General features: G+C 57.8%; 1 protein-coding gene across 1 annotated transcript; it reads left to right on the top strand.

The window, feature by feature from the left end:
* The first annotated feature begins 1,956 nt into the window (after nt 1-1,956).
* On the top strand, nt 1,957-19,696 carry EHD2 (EH domain containing 2). Its single transcript, XM_077131312.1, has 6 exons — nt 1,957-2,026; nt 4,136-4,594; nt 5,158-5,255; nt 9,943-10,355; nt 15,612-15,776; nt 17,991-19,696. The coding sequence occupies exons 2-6, from the start codon at nt 4,191-4,193 to the stop codon at nt 18,540-18,542; spliced, it is 1,632 nt and encodes a 543-aa protein (XP_076987427.1). The 5' UTR covers nt 1,957-2,026; nt 4,136-4,190; the 3' UTR covers nt 18,543-19,696.
* The last annotated feature ends 1,460 nt before the right edge of the window (nt 19,697-21,156 follow it).

Here is a 21,156-nt window from a genome sequence, read left to right as displayed (position 1 = left end):
TGCGGGAGTGGCCGGCTGCAAAATGCCAGCAGGGACAGGGGAGCCGGGGCGTCCGGCTCAAATTCCACGTTCTTCCGCTCCTGGGGCAAAGCTGCCTCTCCCACCTCAGCTTCCCCACCTGAGAAATGGGGATAACAGTGGCAGTGACATGAAAGATAACGGGCCTTTCCCTGTCGAGGAGGACGGTCGTCCACATGGAGCTTTGAGAATACAGCCTGGCTCCTGCCGACAAGTCTGTTCGTTATTACTAAGCTTCAGACCTTCTAGATACATTGCTTAGACAGATATATATATATAACCCCGAAATCCATAGTTCATATAATCCACTCATTTAAAGTGTGCAGTGCAATGGTTTTTAGTGAATTCACGGATATGTGCCGCCATCACCATGATAGTTCCATGTTAGACTATTTTCATCACCCCCAAAAGACTTTGGCCTACATTGTGGCATTCGGCCAGTTCAGCATTTACTGAGCCCCTGTGGCGTGTCAGGCCCTGTTCTTGGCACTAGAGATGCTACAGTGAACAAAACAGACAAGATCCCTGCCCTCAGGGAGCTGACATTGAGCAGGGGGAGACTAAAAACAAGCAGATAGACTGTCCCTTGGTGACTCGTGCTAAGAAGGGAAATAAAGTAGGCAGGGGGCAGGGCAGGCCCCACCCATGTGGTACCAAGTGAGCAAAAACCCACGGGAAGTGGTCCTGTGAAGCAAGGACAAAGTCCCATTTTACAAATGGGGAAACTGAGGCTCAGAGAGGCAAAGTCACCTAACTAGAGTTCCCCCGCAAGCAAGTAATAGGGCTGGGGTTCAATCCCAGCCCTCTGAGACCCTGAGACGGAGGGGCCTGGAGGAAAAGCCAGCCCCAGCCCCAGAGAGCAAGGGCTGTCATTTCGTGAGCACTTACTACGTGGCAGGCTTGGCAGTAAGCACTGAACATGTCCTCTGGACCTTCCGAATTCCCTCTTCTGGGACTCAGTCCTCTTGCTTGTAAAATGGGGATGGCAGCATCTGCTTCCTGAGGAAAGGATGACGATTCCATGAGAGAACACATGACAAGAGCTTAGAGCACCACCTCCACGTGAGGGAGCACTCATTAAACATTAGGGATTGGTTCAACAAATACCGACTGAGCCCCAGCGGTGCCCTGGGCACTGAGCTAGGTGCTGGGGATACAGCAGAGAACCCGACAATCAGAAACCCCTGCTGCAAGAGGGGCAGACACCAACACAGTAATGTAGAATAGGTAGGGTGGGATAAGAGCTGTGGAGGAAAATGATAGGATACACAGTGGAAGCTACATTAGACAGGAAGATCAGGGAGGGCTTCCTGGAGGAGGTGACGTTTCAGTAGCGACCTGGAGGAGGGGAGGGAGGAATCTATGCAGACCCCTTGGTGGATGGGGGGCATTCCAGAGAGAGGGATCAGCCAGAGCAAAGGGCCTGGGGCAGAACTATGCCTGGTGTGTTTGAGGAACGGGGAAGAGGCCCCTGCGGCAGGAGCTGAGTGCATGAAAGGGAGGGGATGGGAGAGAAGGGCAAAGAAGGAACAGGCCAGATTTGGAAGGGCCAAGAAGTGGGGAGGGCGGGGCTTTTGCTTTGCCAGAGAAGGGAGCCAGGCAGGGTTGTGAGCAGAGGAGTTTCCTTAACTCACGGTAAAGTTTTTAGATCCTCCCTCCGCTAAGAAGGGAGACCCCGAAAATGAGACGCCTGGAGGAGGGGCCAAACTCACCCAGCCAGCCGACCAGAAGCGGAGGCTGAATTCGAACCCGGACTCGAAAACTCAAGCCCCTGCCCACCTCGCGAAGGCGCCCTCCCCACTGCCCAGCAGGGGGCGCCAGAGGCTGGGAGCCCGGTTTGTGGGGGGCGGCGGGGGGGGTGCCCCTCGTCCCGCCTCCCCCCGCCCCTCCCTCCCGCCTCCCCGCTCCCGGCCCCACCCGGCTCACACAGCTCGGGACCGAGCGCGAGCACAGGCCGCTCCGCGGGCGCCTCGGATCCCAGCGGGACCCCCGCCAGCGCGCCCCGTCGGTGAGTGCTCCCGGGCCCGCGGCCACCGCCTCCCGACTCCCCGCCCCCAGCGGGGGCCCCTGAGCCTGCCCTGCCAGTCACCCCCACCCTGTAACGGGCTCCCCCGGCCCTCCCCAACCTTTCCTGTGTCTTCCAGGCCCTCAGCCCCTCCGAGTCTCCCCATTCCTGTGAGACCCCTCTCCCAAGTCTGCACCAGTTCTCCATTCCCTCCCATTCTCCCCCAGCCTCCCAGTATCCCCCCATCCCGCCCTGGCTTCCCCAGTTCCCTCTCCCAACCCTCTCCCCATTTCCTTCCATTTCCTCCAGCCCCCTCCTACTTCTTCCTGGTCTCCCCCACTTCCCCAACCTCCACCCCTCCCTGCTCCCCCCTTGCCCCATACCCTCAGCTGGGAAGGATCCCCTGGCCTGAGTCTGGCCCTCCACGCTCCCACTCTGTCTTACTTGGCCCCTCCTGCCACCTCCCCCCACCCCAGGTTTCCTCCCCACGGGTCCCCCCGACCCCTCCCTGCCTGGAATGCTGCCCGTGGCCCCTTCCCCTGGCCCCCCTCCCAGGCCCAGGCTCCAGCTTCTCCCCTCCCTGCCTCTCCCAGCCCTCAGCTACTCCTACCCCTGCCCTGATTTCTTCTTCTTCTTTTTCTCCCCTCCCTTTCTGGAGTATCATCAGAATTTCACTATTAGTTGATTTGCAGTTATTGGTAATGCCCAAATTCTCCCGTCGTGGGCCAGCAGGAGCCCCTTCAAGCTGGGCCCTGTGTCCTCGGGGCACTTCCCTGCGAAGCTGGCTCACTTGCCCTGTCCCTGGCCCAGCTCTGGGGTCCAGCCCCAGCTCCAAGAAGTCCTGGTTTCTGAGGGAAATGGTATTTGGACACTGTGATCCGACCAAAAGCTGGTTGTTTGAAAAAATCAGTAAAATGGCTAAGCGTTCTAGCTAGGCTGCTCATGGGTGAGAAAGAAAGAAAGAGAAATAATAAACAGCAAAGACACAAATGACCAAGGCCAGAAATAACAGAGGGAACGTGGCTACAGGTCCCCTGGACAATGCCAGGGCCGTCGGGGAAGTCAGAGAACACGGCCTGGCTCTGGGGGAGCTGGGTGCTGCGGGGTTCGCTTCCGGGGCCCCTTAGACCAGTGCTGGGAGCGCAGCACCCCTGGTTCCCGTGCCAGCACTTTCTACGGCAGCCTGGGAGACTCGCTCTTTTCCTGAGCCTCCATTACCTTCTCAGAGAAGGTAATGGGCTCCGCACAGACCTACCATACAGGATTGGTAGGGAGCTAAGCCACGCCAAGTGCTGAGAGCAGTGTCTGGCCTGGAGCCACCATAAAAGTTGCGCTCTAATTCCTGGTAACGCCTGAGGTCCCTCATTTCTGGTCCCTCCCCCTCGCGCCTCTGGGTCCAGCCAACCTGGAGCTTCACGGTTCCCAGCACCCCAGGGCCTCTCGCAGCCCTGGCCCTCCGCACGCACCGTGCTCTCTGCCTCAGTGCCCCCTTCTCCTGCCCGTACTTGACAAGGCAGCTACGAAGTCAGCTGTGCCCTGGGCTCTGCTTGGTGTCTGTCCACCACGTGCCCTCTGGGTGCCCGCAGGGGCACCGCCTGGCGTCTCCCAGGCCCCCTGGACTCCTCGGTGCCAAGGTCCTCTCCTACCCGGGGGCTTCAGGTGGGCGGGGCCCTGGGCTGTGACTCATTTCTGGGTCCTGAGCTGCTGACACACTGAGCGATTTGGGTGAAAATGTGTCAAATGGATGAAAGTGGGGAAGGGAGGAAGAAAGAGCGAGAGAAGGAAGGAAGACACTCATTTCTTCCATGCAGGTTCAGGCTCCTTCCCTTTACCCATCCCAGGGTGTCCTGCTGTCCGTCCCCCTCCTTCACCCATCCCACCCTTGGTGTCTTCCTCCCACTGCTCCTTGTAGCCCCTCTTCCTGCTTCGGCCCTCGCCTCTGCCACCCCAGCACCCAGCGCTCTCTCCCCCACCCACTCCTCCATCACGCTCTCTCCCTCCTGCATCCGTCCCCCCACCAGCACCTGCTTCACTTCCTCTCTTCGTCTCCCCATCAGTTCCCCATCCTCCGCCAGCCACTGGACCTTTGGCCTCCTCTTCCTCCTCCTCCAGGCAGCCCTCCACCCGCGCCTCCCTTGGCCTGCCTGGTGAGCGGCGAACAGCCATCATGTTCAGCTGGCTGAAGCGGGCCGGTGCCCGGGGCCAGCAGCCAGAGGCCATCCGCACGGTGACATCGGCCCTCAAGGAGCTGTACCGCTCCAAGCTGCTGCCCCTGGAAGAGCACTACCGCTTCGGGGCCTTCCACTCGCCCGCGCTCGAGGACGCCGACTTCGACGGCAAGCCCATGGTGCTGGTGGCCGGCCAGTACAGCACCGGCAAGACCAGCTTCATCCAGTACCTGCTGGAGCAGGAGGTGCCCGGCTCCCGCGTGGGGCCCGAGCCCACCACCGACTGCTTCGTGGCCGTCATGCACGGCGACACCGAGGGCACCGTGCCCGGCAACGCCCTGGTGGTGGACCCCGACAAGCCCTTCCGCAAACTCAACCCCTTCGGGAACACCTTCCTTAACAGGTACGGGGGGAGTGGGGGGTGGGGGGTGCATGGGAGCCGGTGGGGGGGCCCCTGGTGGCCTCAGCCCTGACGTTCTACCTGCTCCAGGGCCCTCACCTTTGCCCCATTGCCGTGTGCTGCACCCCAGGTCCTCCCTTCTCTTCTTTCACCCCCAATTACCTTGTCTCTAGAGGACACTCAGCTGAGTGTTCCCTGCCTGGCCTCTGTCCTCTTCTACCCTGAGTCCCCCCCCCCCGCCCCTTCCCTGGGGGAGCAGCTAAGCTGGTGGAGCCAGTCGGCCTGGGTTCAAATCCTGCCTCTGCTGCTGGTTAGCTGTGTGGCTGCGGGCACATGGCTTAACCTCTCTGAGTCCCCTTATCCCCATCTGAAAAACAGGGGGACACTTATGGAAAGCTTCAGGCCCACAGTGAGGGCTCAGTGGACGCCAGCCGCCTTCCTTCTTAGGCATCCTCTGCCCTGAGCTTCCCCACTGTGTCCAAGATTTTCCTCGTGGCGTCACACCTGAGGGCTCCTCTCCTCCGGCCCCTCCCTGCATTGACCCCTGACCTCCCCCTTGTCGCCAGGTTCATGTGCGCCCAGCTCCCCAACCAGGTCCTGGAAAGCATCAGCATCATTGACACCCCCGGAATCCTTTCAGGGGCCAAGCAGAGGGTGAGCCGCGGTGAGTGGGGCCTGGACCCCGGGGTGTGAGGGGAAGGGGCTGGGGGTCTGGACCCCGGGTGTGAGGGGGAGGGGCTGGGGGCCTGGATCCCCGGGTGTGAGTGGGAGGGGCTGGGGGCCTGGATCCCCGGGTGTGAGGGGGAGGGGCTGGGGGCCTGGATCCCCGGGTGTGAGGGGGAGGGGCTGGGGGCCTGGATCCCCGGGTGTGAGTGGGAGGGGCTGGGGGCCTGGACCCCCGGGTGTGAGGGGGAGGGGCTGGGGGTCTGGACCCCCGGGTGTGAGGGGGAGGGGCTGGGGGCCTGGACCCCCGGGTGTGAGGGGGAGGGGCTGGGGGTCTGGACCCCCGGGTGTGAGGGGGAGGGGCTGGGGGTCTGGACCCCCGGGTGTGAGGGGGAGGGGCTGGGGGCCTGGATCCCCAGGTGTGAGTGGGAGGGGCTGGGGGCCTGGACCCCCGGGTGTGAGGGGGAGGGGCTGGGGGTCTGGACCCCCGGGTGTGAGGGGAAGGGGCTGGGGGTCTGGACCCCGGGTGTGAGGGGGAGGGGCTGGGGGCCTGGATCCCCGGGTGTGAGGGGGAGGGGCTGGGGTCTGGACCCCGGGGTGTGAGGGGAAGGGGCTGGGGGCCTGGACCCCCGGGTGTGAGGGGGAGGGGCTGGGGGTCTGGACCCCCGGGTGTGAGGGGGAGGGGCTGGGGGCCTGGACCCCCGGGTCTTGGGGGGAAGGGAGGAGGGGGCAGGACCTGCTAGGGCCGGGGCAGTCCGGATGGCAGGAAGGAGCAGGAGCGAGGTGTGACCCTCCATGTTGGTGCACGTTGCGGGGTGGGGTGCCCACGTGTGAGCAGGGCCGCGGCTGCATGTCTGGGCGGGTCTGAGGGATGGAAGGAGAGGAGGGGAGGGAAGGGCCCAAAAAGACGGAGACCCAGAGGGACCGGGAGGGAGCAGCAGCGGGGGCCGCAGGAGAGGAGCCCCCGGAGCAGAGGCCGAGCGGGGCAGGGAGGCCCGGGGAGCTTCTGGCTGCACGTCTGGGGCCCAGATGGGGCTGCAGGGGGGGTTTGGGGCGGGGAGCCTGGGCAGGGGCCAAGGCCGGGCCTGGAATTTATAAACAGCTGTGCAGGGGGAGCAGCGGTGGGGGGGGGGGGTGAATTCCAGACGCCTCCTGGGGCAGCGCGGCCCGCAGCCCTGCCCAGCCCGGCCTCTCCGCACCCCCCACTGCGCACCCCCAGCATCTGCACCCCCATCCCCCTCCCCCAGGACTAGGGGCCAGAAATTGGGGCAAAGGAGGCCGCGGTGTCGTCGGGCCAAGGGGACAGGGAGGCTGGGCCGCAGGGGCGGGGCGGGCGGGAGGCCCTAGGCAGCTGCAGGGCGGTTGGGTTGGGAGGGCGCCCGGGTGGCCCTGGGATGGGTGGGGGGCGGGGCGGGAATTCCTGGGGCTCCCACCCAAGGGGCTGGGCCTGGGATAGCGGCAGGACGGGGTCTCCCAGGGGAGCCGCTGGGGGCCGGGAGGAGGGGCGGGGAGAGAATGGGGTCTCCCTCCCTGCCCGTGGGGGACAGAGGAGGAGGAGGAGGGAGAGCCTCTCTGCGTGGGTTTCTGTGTGTGTGTGCACGTGGGTGTGCAGGAGTTTGGGTGTGTATGTTGGGAAGGTGTGTCGTGTGTGTCTGGATGTGGGAGGGTTCCTGGCTTCGTGTGTGCCTGGGAAAGTGTATAATTGTGGGTGTGACAGAGATTGTGCAACTGTGTGTGTGTGTGTGTGTGTGTGTGAGACTCTGGGTGTATGTGTATGTCTGGATTGTACTTGTGATATTGGCTGCACATGGCTTTGTGTGGCCGTACAGAACTGTGGGCGCCTCTGGGGGATTGTGTGTGTCTGCAGGTGCTTGTGTCTCTGTGTCCAGCTTTGTGCCTGTGTGTGCAAGTGTGCATATGAACGTGTGTGTGCAGAAGTGTCTCTTGTATGACTGGGTGTGATTGTGCCAGTGTCTTTGGGTCTGGGAGGCTGTGGGGGTTGTGTGTGTGTGTTCCCTGGCATCTGTGACTTTCTGTGGGTCTTGAAGTATCTGTGATTGTGTGACCACATATATGTGTGTGGGTCCTGGATTGTGTGCACGGGGGTGCTGGGAGCCTGCCTCCTGTAGCGTGTGGCTGTGATTGTGTCCGGGTGTGTTCTTTGGGTGCAGGGGTGTGTGTGTGTGTGTGTGTGTGTGCACGCACTGGTGGGGAGCAGGCTGCCTGGGTGTGAGATATCTGCGCACACACCCGAGTGTGTCTGGAGCACAGGAGAGCTCTCTGCTGGGGTTCAAAGCCAGGCTCTGCTACTTTTATGCTGTGGGGTCCTGAGTAAGCCGCTTAACCTCTCTGTGCCTCAGTTTCCTTCTGTGTAGGAGGGGAATAATCATAGGATCGGCCTCATAGGTTGTGGTGAGGGTACAGGGGGTTAAACGGTGCGGGGCACTTAGGTCAGCGCGAGGCACACAGTAGGTCCACGTAAATGTTAGCGATTACTGTTATTGTCGTCGTTTTTCTGGCGGGAGTGCTGTGACGCGCCCTGGGGTTCCGAGAGGGCTGCCACGTCTCCTGTCCCCACACTGACTCAACCTCCTTCCCTCCATCCCTCCCTGCCCGCCCCATGAGAAGTACTTTCCAATTCCGGGGGCGCGCACGTGCGTGCGTGTGTGTGTGTGTGTGTGTGTGTGTGTGTGTGTGTATGTGCAGACACTGGTGGGAGGGGGGAGCGCAGCTTGCAGTCTCTCCGGTGACCCGGCCCTTCCTCCCCCAAAACAATGCCCACCACCCCCGCCCCATCCCCACAGAGGGAGACTGCTTCCTCCTCCCTGGGCAGCCTGGGGTGGGGGCAGCACCAGCACCCCAGCTGGGGGTTCCATGCCCTGCTCTGCTGCCTCCCAGCTGTGCATCTTTGGGTAGGTCCCTTAACCTCTCTGTGCCTCAGTTTCCTTATCTGAAAATGGGGATCCGTGAAGTAACTGGCCCTTAGATTCGTTTTTCTGTTACGTGTTTTTATCATAGCAGTTTATTCCAAGGCAGTAATTGATAACACATTCAGGTTGAGCTAGGAAAACGTTCATCACCTTATTTTACCTTGCTAAAAGTTGGAAACACCCAAAATGTTATCAGAATAGAGAAATATTTCATTAAATTGTGGAATCTATAGGAGATAGGATACATCAATGCAACCTTCAAAAAGAAATTGTAGAATTACATTTTCTGGAATGATGCACTGTGGTACTTGATAGCAGAAACAAGTTACAAATAGTATTGAGAGATTTTGTAACGCCCTCACGTGCATGTAAGTGTGTGCGTGTGTGCGTGTGTACAATTAATCCCACCGGATGTATGCATGGCTGTCCTAAACGGTAGAATCAGCAACATTTTTTTTTGAGCGGCCTGGGTCAAGTGTCCCCCCACTCCCCCTGGATTCCCGCAGCCCCCCGGGCTCCCCCATCCCAGCCCTTCCAGGGGATGTGAGAACAGGACAGGGTTCTCTGCCTCCGCCGTGTCCCCAGCCGAGTGCAGGTCCTAAGTGGCTGTGGGAATGAATGGGAGGAGGGCTCCTGGGTGGCTGACGGACTCCCCCACAGTGCCCGGCCTGCACAGAACTAAGAACTGTTAAGCACCTACGCGTCTCTAGCACTTTTTAAAATAAGTTTTATTGAGGTTTCATTTACATGCCATAATCCTCACCCAGTGTGTATGCTCTGTATTGCTATGTATATGAACCAGTTTATAATATTTTAATCTTCACAACAGCCCTATGAGGTTGATCTTGTTATGATTTCTACTTTTTAGAAGAGGAAACAGAAGGTCAGAGAGGTGAAGCTACTTGCTAAGGTCACATAGCTGATGGGGGCAGAGCAGGGATCCAAACCCAGGTCTTGCTGACTGCCAAGCTGGAGGGTCTCAACCATTCCTCTCTGCTCTCCCAAGTAGCAGCCTTTGAATGAACTCACCACCAAATGAGTGAACAAGCAAAGGCACAAATGGCATGCATGAATGAGTGAATGAGCAAATGAAAGGCAACAGGAATGAATGAATGAACACAAATGCCAACTAACCGCAGGGATGGATGTCTGGGTTGCCCTGGAGTCCCCAGCACCCAGGACAGGACCCGGCCCACAGAAGGTTCTCGGTAAATATTGTTAAATAAACTTAAAAGATTTAACATCTGCTGTGGCAAGGGCCTAGCCTGAATTGTCTAGTTGCTGGGTTGTGGGGAGATCTCAGGGGTCCTGAGGAGAGGATGGGGTCAGAGAATCTTGGGGGTGTCCCCTCAGGAAAGAAACACATTAGTATGTTAACAATATTGTTAAATATTGTTACCATCTGGATAGATGCACATCACTAAAAGCTGCTGAATGAATGACTGAGTGAATTAAGGTTTACAAAGGGAGGGCGGAGACTGCTCCCTCAGCCAGGTGGCTTGAGGGGTTGGGGCCAGGAAGACTGGGGTAGGGGGAATCGGGGTCCTGCCTCAGGACCTTTGCACTGGCTGTTCCCTCTTCCTGGAGCCCTCCTCTCCCTTCCCACTTTTTCGGTAGACAAGGGCCTCCACTTTTTCGGTAGACAAGAACTCAGCCGGTTCACCAGCTGAGCGTCCGTGCAGGGCGCAGGGCGGTCCAAGGGCGCGGGCGTGGGGAGGGCTGACCCCGGCTGCCTGCGCCCCGGCCCGCCCTCCCCAGGCTACGACTTCCCGGCCGTGCTGCGCTGGTTCGCCGAACGCGTGGACCTCATCGTCCTGCTCTTCGACGCGCACAAGCTGGAGATCTCCGACGAGTTCTCGGAAGCCATCGGCGCCCTGCGCGGCCACGAGGACAAGATCCGCGTGGTGCTCAACAAGGCCGACATGGTGGAGACGCAGCAGCTGATGCGCGTCTACGGGGCGCTCATGTGGGCGCTGGGCAAGGTGGTGGGCACGCCCGAGGTCCTCCGCGTCTACATCGGCTCCTTCTGGTCCCAGCCCCTCCTCGTGCCCGACAACCGGCGCCTCTTCGAGCTGGAGGAGCAGGACCTGTTCCGCGACATCCAGGGCCTGCCCCGCCACGCGGCGCTGCGCAAACTCAACGACCTGGTCAAGAGGGCGCGGCTGGTGCGGGTGAGCCACGGCGGCGCCCGGGGAGGGGAGGGGAGGCCCGGCAGCCCTGCTATCTCCCCCCACCCTCCTCTCCGCCAGCCTTGATGCCTCAGCTCCCTGCCAGGTGATTCTCCTCCAGCTGGGGACCTGCTGGCACAAAGCAAGTGGGGGTGGGGAGACTCGTTCCTCTACCTTTGCTTCCTCATTTTCTGTCTCTTTCTCTATCCTGTTCTGCTTCATCCATCTCCAACCTCCCGTCAGATTGTGTGAGGTCCCACTTCTCAGAAACCTCCCAGGGCTCCAGGCTCCCCTCTCAGCCAGCAAAAGCCAAGTTCTCCCTGAAGCCCTATCACATTCCCTTACTCTCCTCGTGGCCCGCTTGCCGCCACACTGGCCTCCCTGGTCCTGCCTCAGGACCTTTGCACTGGCTGTTCCCTCTTCCTGGAGCCCTCTTCTCCCTTCCCACGCCTCCTGCCACCTGGATAGCCACATGCTCACTCCTCATCTCCTGCAGGTCTTTACTCAGATGTCACCTTCACAGGGAGGGCTTCCCTGCCTTCCCCTTTTATGACTATAACTGCCCCCACGGGGGCAGTCTGGCCTTGCGTTGTCCATTCATTGGTTTTCCTGTTGACTGCCTGTGTCCTCTGCTCCCATTTAAGCTGCACAGAACCAGGGATCTTTGAATGGCTCCTGCTGTATCCCTGCATCTGGAACAGAGGAGGTGCTCAGTAAATATTTACTGGATGAATGACATTCAAGAAATACGTCCATCAACAAAACCTCCTTCATGCCTGGCCCTTATGCTGGGTGGTGCTGGGGACACAGCAGTGACTGAGTCAGCCCTGGGCCCCAACTCTCAGGGGCCAGTGGGGGGGACGGACCCATCCCCAGATGGTGATGACCTAGTGTGGGCAAGGCTGGGATGGGGAGTCAGGGAGGCTTTCTTGGAGGAGAGGGCATCTGAGCTGAGACCTGGAGCGAAGGAGGAGAAGGAGGAAAGGAAGGGAAGGGGCATTAAGCAGGGAGATGAGCCTGGACTGGAGGTGAAAGGGGACATAGCTAGTGCAGGCAGAGAAAAAATGTCCATGAAGTTATAGGTGCAGAGAGCGGGTACCTCCGTTGGAGGTTGGGAGGCCAAGGCAGTCAGACCCGGGGAGGGTGGAGGGGGGTGCTCTGTGGGCACCCTCTTGGAGAGGAGCCTGCGGGCGGACAATGGGGCTGGAGACCAGGGAGGAGGTGGGGGGAGGGCCAGGGGAACTGGGAGAGACATGCCCCGGGGCCTTGGGGAGGGGAGGAGGGGGCACTGGGTTGAGAGGGATTTTGGAGGCTGAGTGGAACATTCCCAGGGAGATCATCAGGGTGGAGGTGGGGCCCCGAGGTGAAGGGGCCTGAGGTGTTGGCTTAGGGAGCAGCCAAGAGGGGTGAGTCAGAGCCCCCTCCCCCAGGAATCCTCCAGCCGAGGGAGGGAGCGGCCCAGTGTGGACTGGGGCTGAGCTCCAGGAGCCTCCAGAAGGCACCTTTCTTTCCTCAGCCCGAGCCTCCGCCCCTTCCCTCTTCCTGTCTCTCCACCAGGCCCCATCTCTACACTTCTTTCCTCCTGGCATTCTCTCTGATCCTTCTCTAACTCCTTATCAATTGCTCTCTCCGCCTGGGCCTCTCCTTCTGTCTTTCCCTCCGGCCCTTCCTCCCCATGTCTCCCAACGTCGAGCTGGTTTCGCCCCCAGTTTCCCACGAACTCCGGTCCACGGGGCCTAGGGGCGGGGTCGGGCCGGACACCTGGTGCCCTAGCCAGGCCGGAGGCGGCTCCGGAAACCCGGACAAACCCCGGAGTCCGGGGCCCGCGTCCCGGCCCGCCCTCGCCGCCCTCCCTACTTATCTCTTCCTGGCACCTTCCCCTGCTTCCTCCCTGGAAAAGCCATCAGCGCCCTCCCGCCGCCCCTCTTCTCGGGCCCCGCCCCTTCCCCGTTGGCCCCGCCCCCGCCTGCCCAGCCACTGCCCAGCCACTGCCCTGCCCCGGTTGGCCGATCGCACCTGTCGGCCACTCCTTCCCCTCTTCCCAGTTGCAACTGAGGACCCAGGAGCTCTGGGTGTGGCATTCAGGGGTCGCTGTGACCTGGCCTGCCCGCCCCACACCTGTGACCCTGCCACCTTTGGTTCAGTCCCCCGCCAAGTAGCCCACGAAAGGCTCTCCCGAAAGGTGCACTGGACACTCCTGGTAACGTCCTCCCCATCTTCTCCAGCTCTCTGTGCCTCAGTTTCCCCTTCCGTACGATGTAGGGTGTTGGGTGAGTCCCTCTGGCTCTGCCCTTCAGTTGAAGTGAAAGCTGCGAAGAGGGATGAGTCCAAGGTGGCAGTGAGGTCAAGATGTTGGGATTCTATGGTAAAGAATGCCGCAGAGGAAAGGGAGGAGAGGATGGTGAGGGGCCACGCTAGGGAGGCCTTGCTGAGTGGGTGACATTGGAGCAGACATCTGAAGGAGTCGAGAGGGTGCGCTGGATGGAGATCTGGGGGAGGACAGGTCCAGGCAGAGGGACTAGCAGGTGCAAAGGCCCTGGGGCATGAATATGCATGGCTGGAGAAGTGGGGGGCAGGACGTGGAGATGAGGATTCAGAGCCTTCCAGGGGCCACCAACATTTCTAACATTCTAAGCCTATGTTTTTTTTTGTTTTTTTTTTTTTTTTTTTAAGAGAGAGGGAGGAAAGGAAGGAAAGACAGAGAGAAGGAAGGAAGGATGGAAGGAAGGAAGGGAGGAAGAAAGGGAAACATCTTTAAACATTTTCTTGTTTTTTATTGTATTTTGTTTGTTTGTTTGTTTTTTTTACATGGGCTGGGGCCGGGAATCGAACCGAGGTCCTCCGGCATGGCAGGCAAGCACCCCGCCCGCTGAGCCACCGCGGCCCGCCCCCTATGTTTTTTCAAAGGGATTTTTTAACAAGTGTTTTTTATAAAAAATTTAAGACCTTCCCATCGTTGAACATTCATGTTTTGTAAAATGGACTCCCTCCCACTCCTGGCCTCCTGCCAGCCCTCAGGGTCTCTTCCCTAGAGGCCATCCCCATAACTAGTTTTTTGTGCCTTTTCCAGATATATTCTATTTTTATACAAGCATATCTATTTAATTATTAAGCCCCCCCAATAGGACACACTGATACACATTATCTTGCCTTCCTTTTATTTATTCCTTTTTTTTTTTTTTTTTAATAATCTGTAAGATTTGTGGCTCAAAAGTTCCCAAGTTCACTGGCTGATTCCACAAGTATTTCTTGGGTGCTTGCTGTGAATATTGCTGCGGTGCTGGGGAGACAGGGAACAGACAAGCTCCCAGCCCTCTTGGGCTCATATTAGGATGGAGGGAGACAGAACAGGCAAATCAACAGGTAAATAAAATAATGGCAAGTTACAATGAATGTTGTGGCAAAACAAAAAAGATAAAGAAAATGATTGGGGGGGGCACCTGCTTTTCAGGGGGCCAGCCTCTGGGAGGAGGGAAGTGACATTTACAGGATACGCAGGGAGCCAGCTGCGGGAGAATGGGCAGAATTCCAGGGGGTGGGAACAGCATGTGCAAAGGCCCAGAGATGGGAAAGGCTTTGGCAGGTGGGAAAACAGGGGATGTGGGTGAGGGTCCTGCTTGGGGGGAGATGAGGTTGATGGATCAGCAGGAACCAGTGCTATAGGCAGAAGTTCTTAAACCCTCTGGTCTCATCTCAGAACTTATTTATATTCTTACAAATTATTGAGGACCCCAAAGAGCTTGAATTTACATGGATTACATCTTACCACTATTTACTATATTAGAAGTTAAGACTGAGAAAAGATATTTTGTTGTTTAGCTCAAGTTTATTGTACAAAAAAGAATCAAAACTGTATTTCATCAGTTCTAACACACTTATTTTTATTTTGTTTAGAAAAGCTTTAAATGGCTATAATTCAGTTTATTAGTAAAGATTAATTATGTAGTATTATTTAAATTTATTTATTAGAAATAACAAGATTTTAAAATATTATTAACTTATATTCATTAATTTGGTAGTAATGATTCATATTATTAATATTTCATTTGAAAACAATAATGAACCTAGTACGTGTTGACCTAAATAATGCATTTTATGAATACTATTTTCAAACCTGCCCCTTCTCAAATTAGTGAGAAGAGTGGCCCTGTTTGACATTTTTTGCAGAGCTCCTCCCTGCCTGGTGGCTGGGTTCTCTCCTGCGTTCAGGCAGTTGCAGTATCACACATCTTGTAGCCTCTCTACAGCCCCAAGGTTCACTTGGAAGGAAATGGGAGTTAAAAGCGAAGTCATGCCTTATATTAAGAGAGTCTGGGCTGTGCACTGAAGGACTCCTGGGGACCCCCAGGAGTCTCAACAATTGAGAGCTGCTGTTGCCTGGTCATGGCTGGGAATCGAACCTGGGTCTCCCGCATGGCGAGAATTCTACCACCCCTTTACCATAGGATTACTGAACCTGGATAAGAAGCAATTCAAGACTTTTGAGCAAGGGTGTGACACGACCCCTTGTACATTCCTAAAACCCTCCTCTGGTTGCTGCAGCTGCATGGAGAGGCTGCAGGGGGCAGGAAGGAAAGCTGGGAGATCAGTGGGCTGCCCAGTGTGTCGGACACAGGAAATGATTGGTACAGGAATGGTGGCAACTGAGGCAAGGGAAATGGAAAAGCAGGGTTGAGATTTAGGAGGCAGAGAGAGAAGGACTTTCCGCCACACTGGATTAGATGTGGCTGCTGAGGACTGATAACAGTCCAATCAAGAATGACTTCCAGATTTCTGGCCTGAACTGGGGAGTGGCGGGGGTGGGGGTACATTCCCCAGGATGGGCAAAGCTGAGAGTGACAGGGCTCTGGGGCTGGGCCAGGAATTGTGGTCAGGGCGTCAGGAGATGGAGCTGTCTGGGAATGTTGACAAGGCGGTTAGCTCTCTGAGTCTTGAGCTCAAGGGAGAGGCTGAGGCTGGTATGTTAAGTCTGGGAGTGGACTCATTAGAGTTTAAAGCCATGGGAGGCTGAGATTAACCAGAAGAGAGGAGAGGCCGAGGCCGAGCTCCAGCACGATATGGCAGTAGGTCTCAAAATGTGCCACCCCCCACCCCCCACCAACAAGCAGCATCAGCTGAGAACGTGCCAGGAATACAGATTCTCAGGCCCCATCCAGATCTGCTGAATCGGAAACTCTGGGAGCTGGGACTGTAACCCATGTCTGAACCAGCTCCCCAGGTGATGATGTGTGCTCAGGCGAGGACCACCCTTCTCCCCAGGTCCATACATACATCATCAGCTACCTGAAGAAGGAGATGCCATCTGTGTTCGGGAAGGAGAACAAGAAGAAGCAGCTGATTCTCAAGCTGCCCGTGATCTTTGCAAAGATCCAGCTGGAGCATCACATATCTCCTGGGGACTTTCCGGATTGCCAGAAGATGCAGGTGGGAGGCCGCCGGAGAGGGAGGCTGGGGGGAAGATGGGATGTTTGCCCTCTGTGAGCTCCGTCCTGGAGCTATGAAAGCTGGAGGATGGGTGCTAGATTCTGGGCTCCTGTGAATGGTTCCGCGTAACAGTGGTTTTAAGAGTTAGGATAAGTGAGTGAAGAGAAAGCCATAAATCACAGGAGGTTAACTAAGATAGAGATTTCTCACCCTCATCAAAGTCTCAGAAGGTGGTCCAAAGCTAATTTGGTACTTTACAGAGCCAGGAAGCCATTCTTCTTCTATCTTATTTCACCATGCCTGGCCTCCACACCTAAGAAAACCTCATGGTGCAAAATGACTGTGGACACTCCAGCCATTGCATCTGCATTCCAGCCAGCAAGAGGCAGGGAGGAGAGGGGAAGAGATAGGTTTAGGCTCTCTCTTTAAGGCCTCTTTCTAGAACAGCACTATCCAATAATACTTCCTACAATGATGGAAATGTTTTATGCCACACTGTCCAGTATGGTAGCTATTAGCCCCATATGGCTATTGAGCTTTTGAAATGTGGCTGGTGCAGCTGAAAAAAAAGAACTTAAAATTTTATTTAGTTTTTATTCATTTACATTTATATAACTACGGGTGACTAGTGACTACCACATTGAACAGGATAATTCTAGAAGTTGCCCAGGCAACTCGTTCTTACATCTCACTGGGCAGAACTTCGCTGTAAGGGCAGATGGGAAGTTTCGTTTGACTCCGGGCAGCCAGAGACCTGGGTTTCCTTCAAAGATTCCAGTACTGGGTGAAAAGGGACAAATGGCTACTGGAGGATAACTGGGAGGCTCTCCCCCATTCAGGCCTTGGATTATCATGTGAAGGAAAGCCTTGGGCCGGGGAGAGCGGGGGTGGAGGGTGGCCCGGAGCAAACCTGTCGCTGCTGGAGGAGGGCAGGAGTGACCAAGCGGAGGTGGACACAGAGGTCCAGCTCTGGCATGGAGGCAGCGAATGAGCGCCCTGGCCCAGCCCCTGTTCTGAGACTGAATTAGGCCGGGACTTTGAGGCCTGAGCTCTTTCCAGCCTGTCTCAAAGAGGCCACAGTTGAGTGACTTCACCTTAGCCGCTTAGGAGCTCTGCAAGCTGCGACACAGGACTTCCCTTTGGTGGACCTTTCACTTCAGTTGGAAAATGGGCATCAGGGCTGCTTCAGGTTGTGGGCGCTGAACCAGCTAATGCTTGCAATCCCCTTAGAGCCCTGCCCTGCACATAGTCTGGGCCAGATCAGGGTTTCTCAGCCACCGCACTACTGATCTTTGGGGTAGGTCACCTCGGGTGTGGGGGCCTGCCCTGTGCATTGTAGGATGTGAGCAGCGTCCTCGGCCTCTACCTTCTGGACGCTAGTAGCACTCCCAGTCGTGACAGTAGGACCCTCAGTCGTGACAACCAAAAATGTCTCCAGACATTACCAGATGTCCCCTGGGGGACATCACCACCCCTGGTGGGAAACCATTCATCTCTAGGTGAATTCATTTAGCTTTCCCCACCCCCTAAATAAGTGTTGCCACCCTGCTTTACAAATGTGGAAACCTGAAAACACCTGGCCCAGAGAGGTGGACTGAGGACACAGTCCGAGTGGCAGAACCCAAGCGGCCTGGCCCTAGGGTGCTCACCCCTTTGTGACCCTATCAGCCACCTCTCTGCTGGGGCACAGTAGATTTACGTGGTGCCACCGCGTGAATCCATCCTTGCGGTGATTCTCCCGGTGCGCGACCACAGATGCACACCCATGGCTGCCCAAGCACAGAACGGCTCCTTTGGGGTCCCAGGAGCCCCTCACGATCCAGTCATTCTAAATCGAACCTTCGCGACTGGCAGCATCCACTTAGCCTCTTTCTAGGTGGCAGGGTGATGATCGCAGCAGACATTTAAGTTTCTTAATTGGCATAATGGCGGGGGTGTTGGCTGGGCAGCTGGGGCGGGTGCCTGGGGAAAGCTGTACCTGATGATAAAATATTGAAATTCTTCTCTGCCATTTGGTAAACAAGCTGCTACTCTGGGTGACCTGAAAGCCCCAGCCTCTCCGCCACCGTGGGAGGGTCCCCAAGACCCTGATGCCTGACTCTCTTCCTGGTGGCACCAAGCTGAACAGGTCATTCTGATATTCAAATACCTCGGCGCCTGCTGATGCAGGGACGGCACCCCTGACTTCTCGTCCTGTCCCCCACTCCCCCACAGGAGCTACTGATGGCACATGATTTCACCAAGTTCCACTCGCTGAAGCCGAAGCTGCTGGAGGCGCTGGACGAGATGCTGACGCACGACATCGCCAAGCTCATGCCCCTGCTGCGGCAGGAGGAGCTGGAGAGCACCGAGGTGGGCGTGCAGGGGGGTGCGTTCGAGGGCACCCACATGGGCCCCTTTGTGGAGCGGGGGCCCGACGAGGCCCTGGAGGACAGCGAAGAGGGCTCGGACGACGAGGCCGAGTGGGTGGTGACCAAGGACAAGTCCAAGTACGACGAGATCTTCTACAACCTGGCGCCCGCCGATGGCAAGCTGAGCGGCTCCAAGGCCAAGACCTGGATGGTGGGCACCAAGCTCCCCAACTCGGTGCTGGGCCGCATCTGGAAGCTGAGTGACGTGGACCGCGACGGCATGCTGGACGACGAGGAGTTCGCCCTGGCCAGCCACCTCATCGAGGCCAAGCTTGAGGGCCATGGGCTGCCTGCCAACCTGCCCCGCCGCCTTGTGCCACCCTCCAAGCGACGCCACAAGGGCTCAGCGGAGTGAGCTGGCTGGCCCTCCTCCTCACTTGCCCGGCTGTGGCTCCCCAGCTCGGGTCGGCTGCACGCAAGCCCCCTCCCCAGAGCTCACGCTCCCTGCCTGCCTGCCCTGCCCCACTGTCAAGGACAAGCTGTCTCCCTGTCCCCCAACCCCCTCCCAGACACCTGCGCTGCCATGTTTGGTGGGGCCTCGGGGGAGGGACAAGTGTTCACTGCCCACCTGTCCTTACCCTCTGCCTTCACCTATACCTGGGCACATCACATGAACACTAACACACACAGGCATCCAGCCAGGCTTCGTTCAGATATTTATTGAGCAGCTTCTCTGTGCTAGGTGCTGGGGATGACAGCAGAGAACTAAACAGACAAACCCATCTGCCCTCATGCAGCTGACAGTCTCAGGAGGGCAGGGCACCATAAGAGCCACACCCTCGGCCCTAACCAGGCTGACCCCTGATGCCAAGAGGGACCTCTTGCTTCTCCCCACAAATGAGCAGCTGCTTGGTTGATGTGGCTAATAGACAAGCCCCCTTGACCTGAGCCAGGCAGGGACCCCTACCCCACCATGTCCCCAAGCCTCGGGGGTCCCTGCGAGCTCAGAGGGGAGACACAATCTTCAGCTTCTTTAGATGGACCTCCTCGTTCCGGGCACACCATTTCTCTAATAAGGATCCTGCGGCACAGAGAAAAGCCCTTTCCATCCTTGCTTCTCCTAGGCTGTGCCCACAGTGAAGTATTTCTGTCCTCCAGGCCTCCTGCAGGCTCCCCACACCTGGGGTCCTGATTTTTGGACCGCGGGGACACAGCCTCTCTATCAACCTTCAGTCCGTATTTAAGTAGAGCCCGGCCCACTCAGAAAAGTCTGTCTTTTAGCCAGTACCCTTCAGGGAGGTCGTGGGGGGTGGTTTTTGGTGCTACACACCCCCTCCTCCTTTCAGAGTGACCTCTCACCTCCCCACGCCTTTTCCTGCCTTCACCACACATTAGTGCTTGTACCCGGCAGGAGGCCCATGTTAAAAATGGGGAAAAAAGCGATGATGCCCTTTCCGGATTGCTCGCCAGGATTCCCACGCCCACCACTGACCCCGCCCCAGGGCCGGGAGGGGCCTGTGAACAGAATTGTGTTCCCACAGAGCGAATAAAGGCAAGGCTTCTTCCCGCGCTGGACTGAGGCTGACTTGGGGTGGCTGCGGCGGGGTCGCCTCCCTAAGGAGTGAAGGCCCCGGGCAAGACTCGGGGTTGGGGGTGGAGGGGTCCCCTGCAGCCTCCGGGGGATTGGGGTGGAGTGCATGACTCAGTCCAGCCAAGCTAGTGACTCAGGCCTGGGCTGGGGGCCAGACCAACATATTTTCCAAAGAAAAGTTACTCTGGGCCCTTTCTACCCGCCCCCGCCCCCACCTCGACCCCTGGGACATCCCTCCCTCCTGCCTCCCAGCCGCGGGGGCCTGGGAACCAAGCCCTGGGGCGCGGGGTTGTTGAGCACGAGCGAGTTTGGACACCACGTGGTCGCCCGCAACTGACATAACACCCCGGGGCCCACGGGCTCCCCACGGGGAGCAGGTGACACTGCCGGCGAGGACCGCCAGCTGCACAGTCCTTCCACGGTCCCGGCTTGGGGCTCCTGGCCTTCGCCCCGCCCAGAGGCCCCACCCTCCCACCGCGCCCCGGGCCGCGCGCTCTTCCCGCCCACGTGCGCCCGCGTCCGCGGCCCACGACGCCACCTGGCGGTCGCTCGGGAGCTTGGCGGCCGGTGCCCGAGACCCGGGTCCGAGGGGGTCCGCGCCCGGGGCCTGCCGTCTTCCCGACGCTCTGCCCTGCTCCGCTGTGTGGCCCCCGTGCGGCGCCTTCCCTCTCTGTGCCTATTTCGTTTGGAACTCGATGGGTGGTCTTTATAAGACCCTGGATCCCTCGGGATGGCTGCCAGGTCGGAGCTTCCTTCCTTATTTGTAAATAGCGGAGATTATTAGTTGATTCTAAGACAAAATCTCAGGGGGCGAGGCAGTAACAACGGCCAAGGCTTGGATGCCAGGCACAGTCTTAGGCACTGTACGTCTATTACCGCATGTGGTCTTCAGAACGACCCTACGGGGCGGATGTATCACCATCCCATTTTACAGATGAGGAAACTGAGGCACAGCGAAGTCAGGGAACCTGTCTACATTCCTATGGTTTCTGCTAGCCTACAATTCTACCATTCCTCGAACATATCGTTCTGTGCCTCCCGCCTCGACATTCCTAAAGTTTTCTGCTTTCCAAGATTCTAGGACTCCACTTCTAAGAGTGGAGCACGTCTTGGGTCGAATCTGCCACGGAGGGTTCGTTTTTTTCTTTGAAAAAAAAAAACGAGACTAAAAATGTAGTAACCCTCTTGAGCAAAAACCTCGGACGACCGGGAAAGGCGTTTTACTTAGAGCGAGAGCCGAGAACCTGGAGACCTTGGCCGCAGGGAATCTGCAGGTTCTGTTGCACAGACCAGAGGAGGGAGGAGCCCTTTACCCTTTACCAAGATGGCAGCTTCCGAGCTCCAGAAGCTTTACCAAGATGGCGGCCGAAGGAAATACGTCACAAAAGGGCGGGTGCTCTGCGCGCGCACATCCCAAACCGGATTTAGGGACGTCTGC

The sequence above is a fragment of the Tamandua tetradactyla genome, chromosome 16, assembly GCF_023851605.1.
Source record: "Tamandua tetradactyla isolate mTamTet1 chromosome 16, mTamTet1.pri, whole genome shotgun sequence".
Classification (NCBI taxonomy): Eukaryota; Metazoa; Chordata; class Mammalia; order Pilosa; family Myrmecophagidae; genus Tamandua; species Tamandua tetradactyla.
This window is presented reverse-complemented; position numbering and strand designations above follow the sequence as displayed.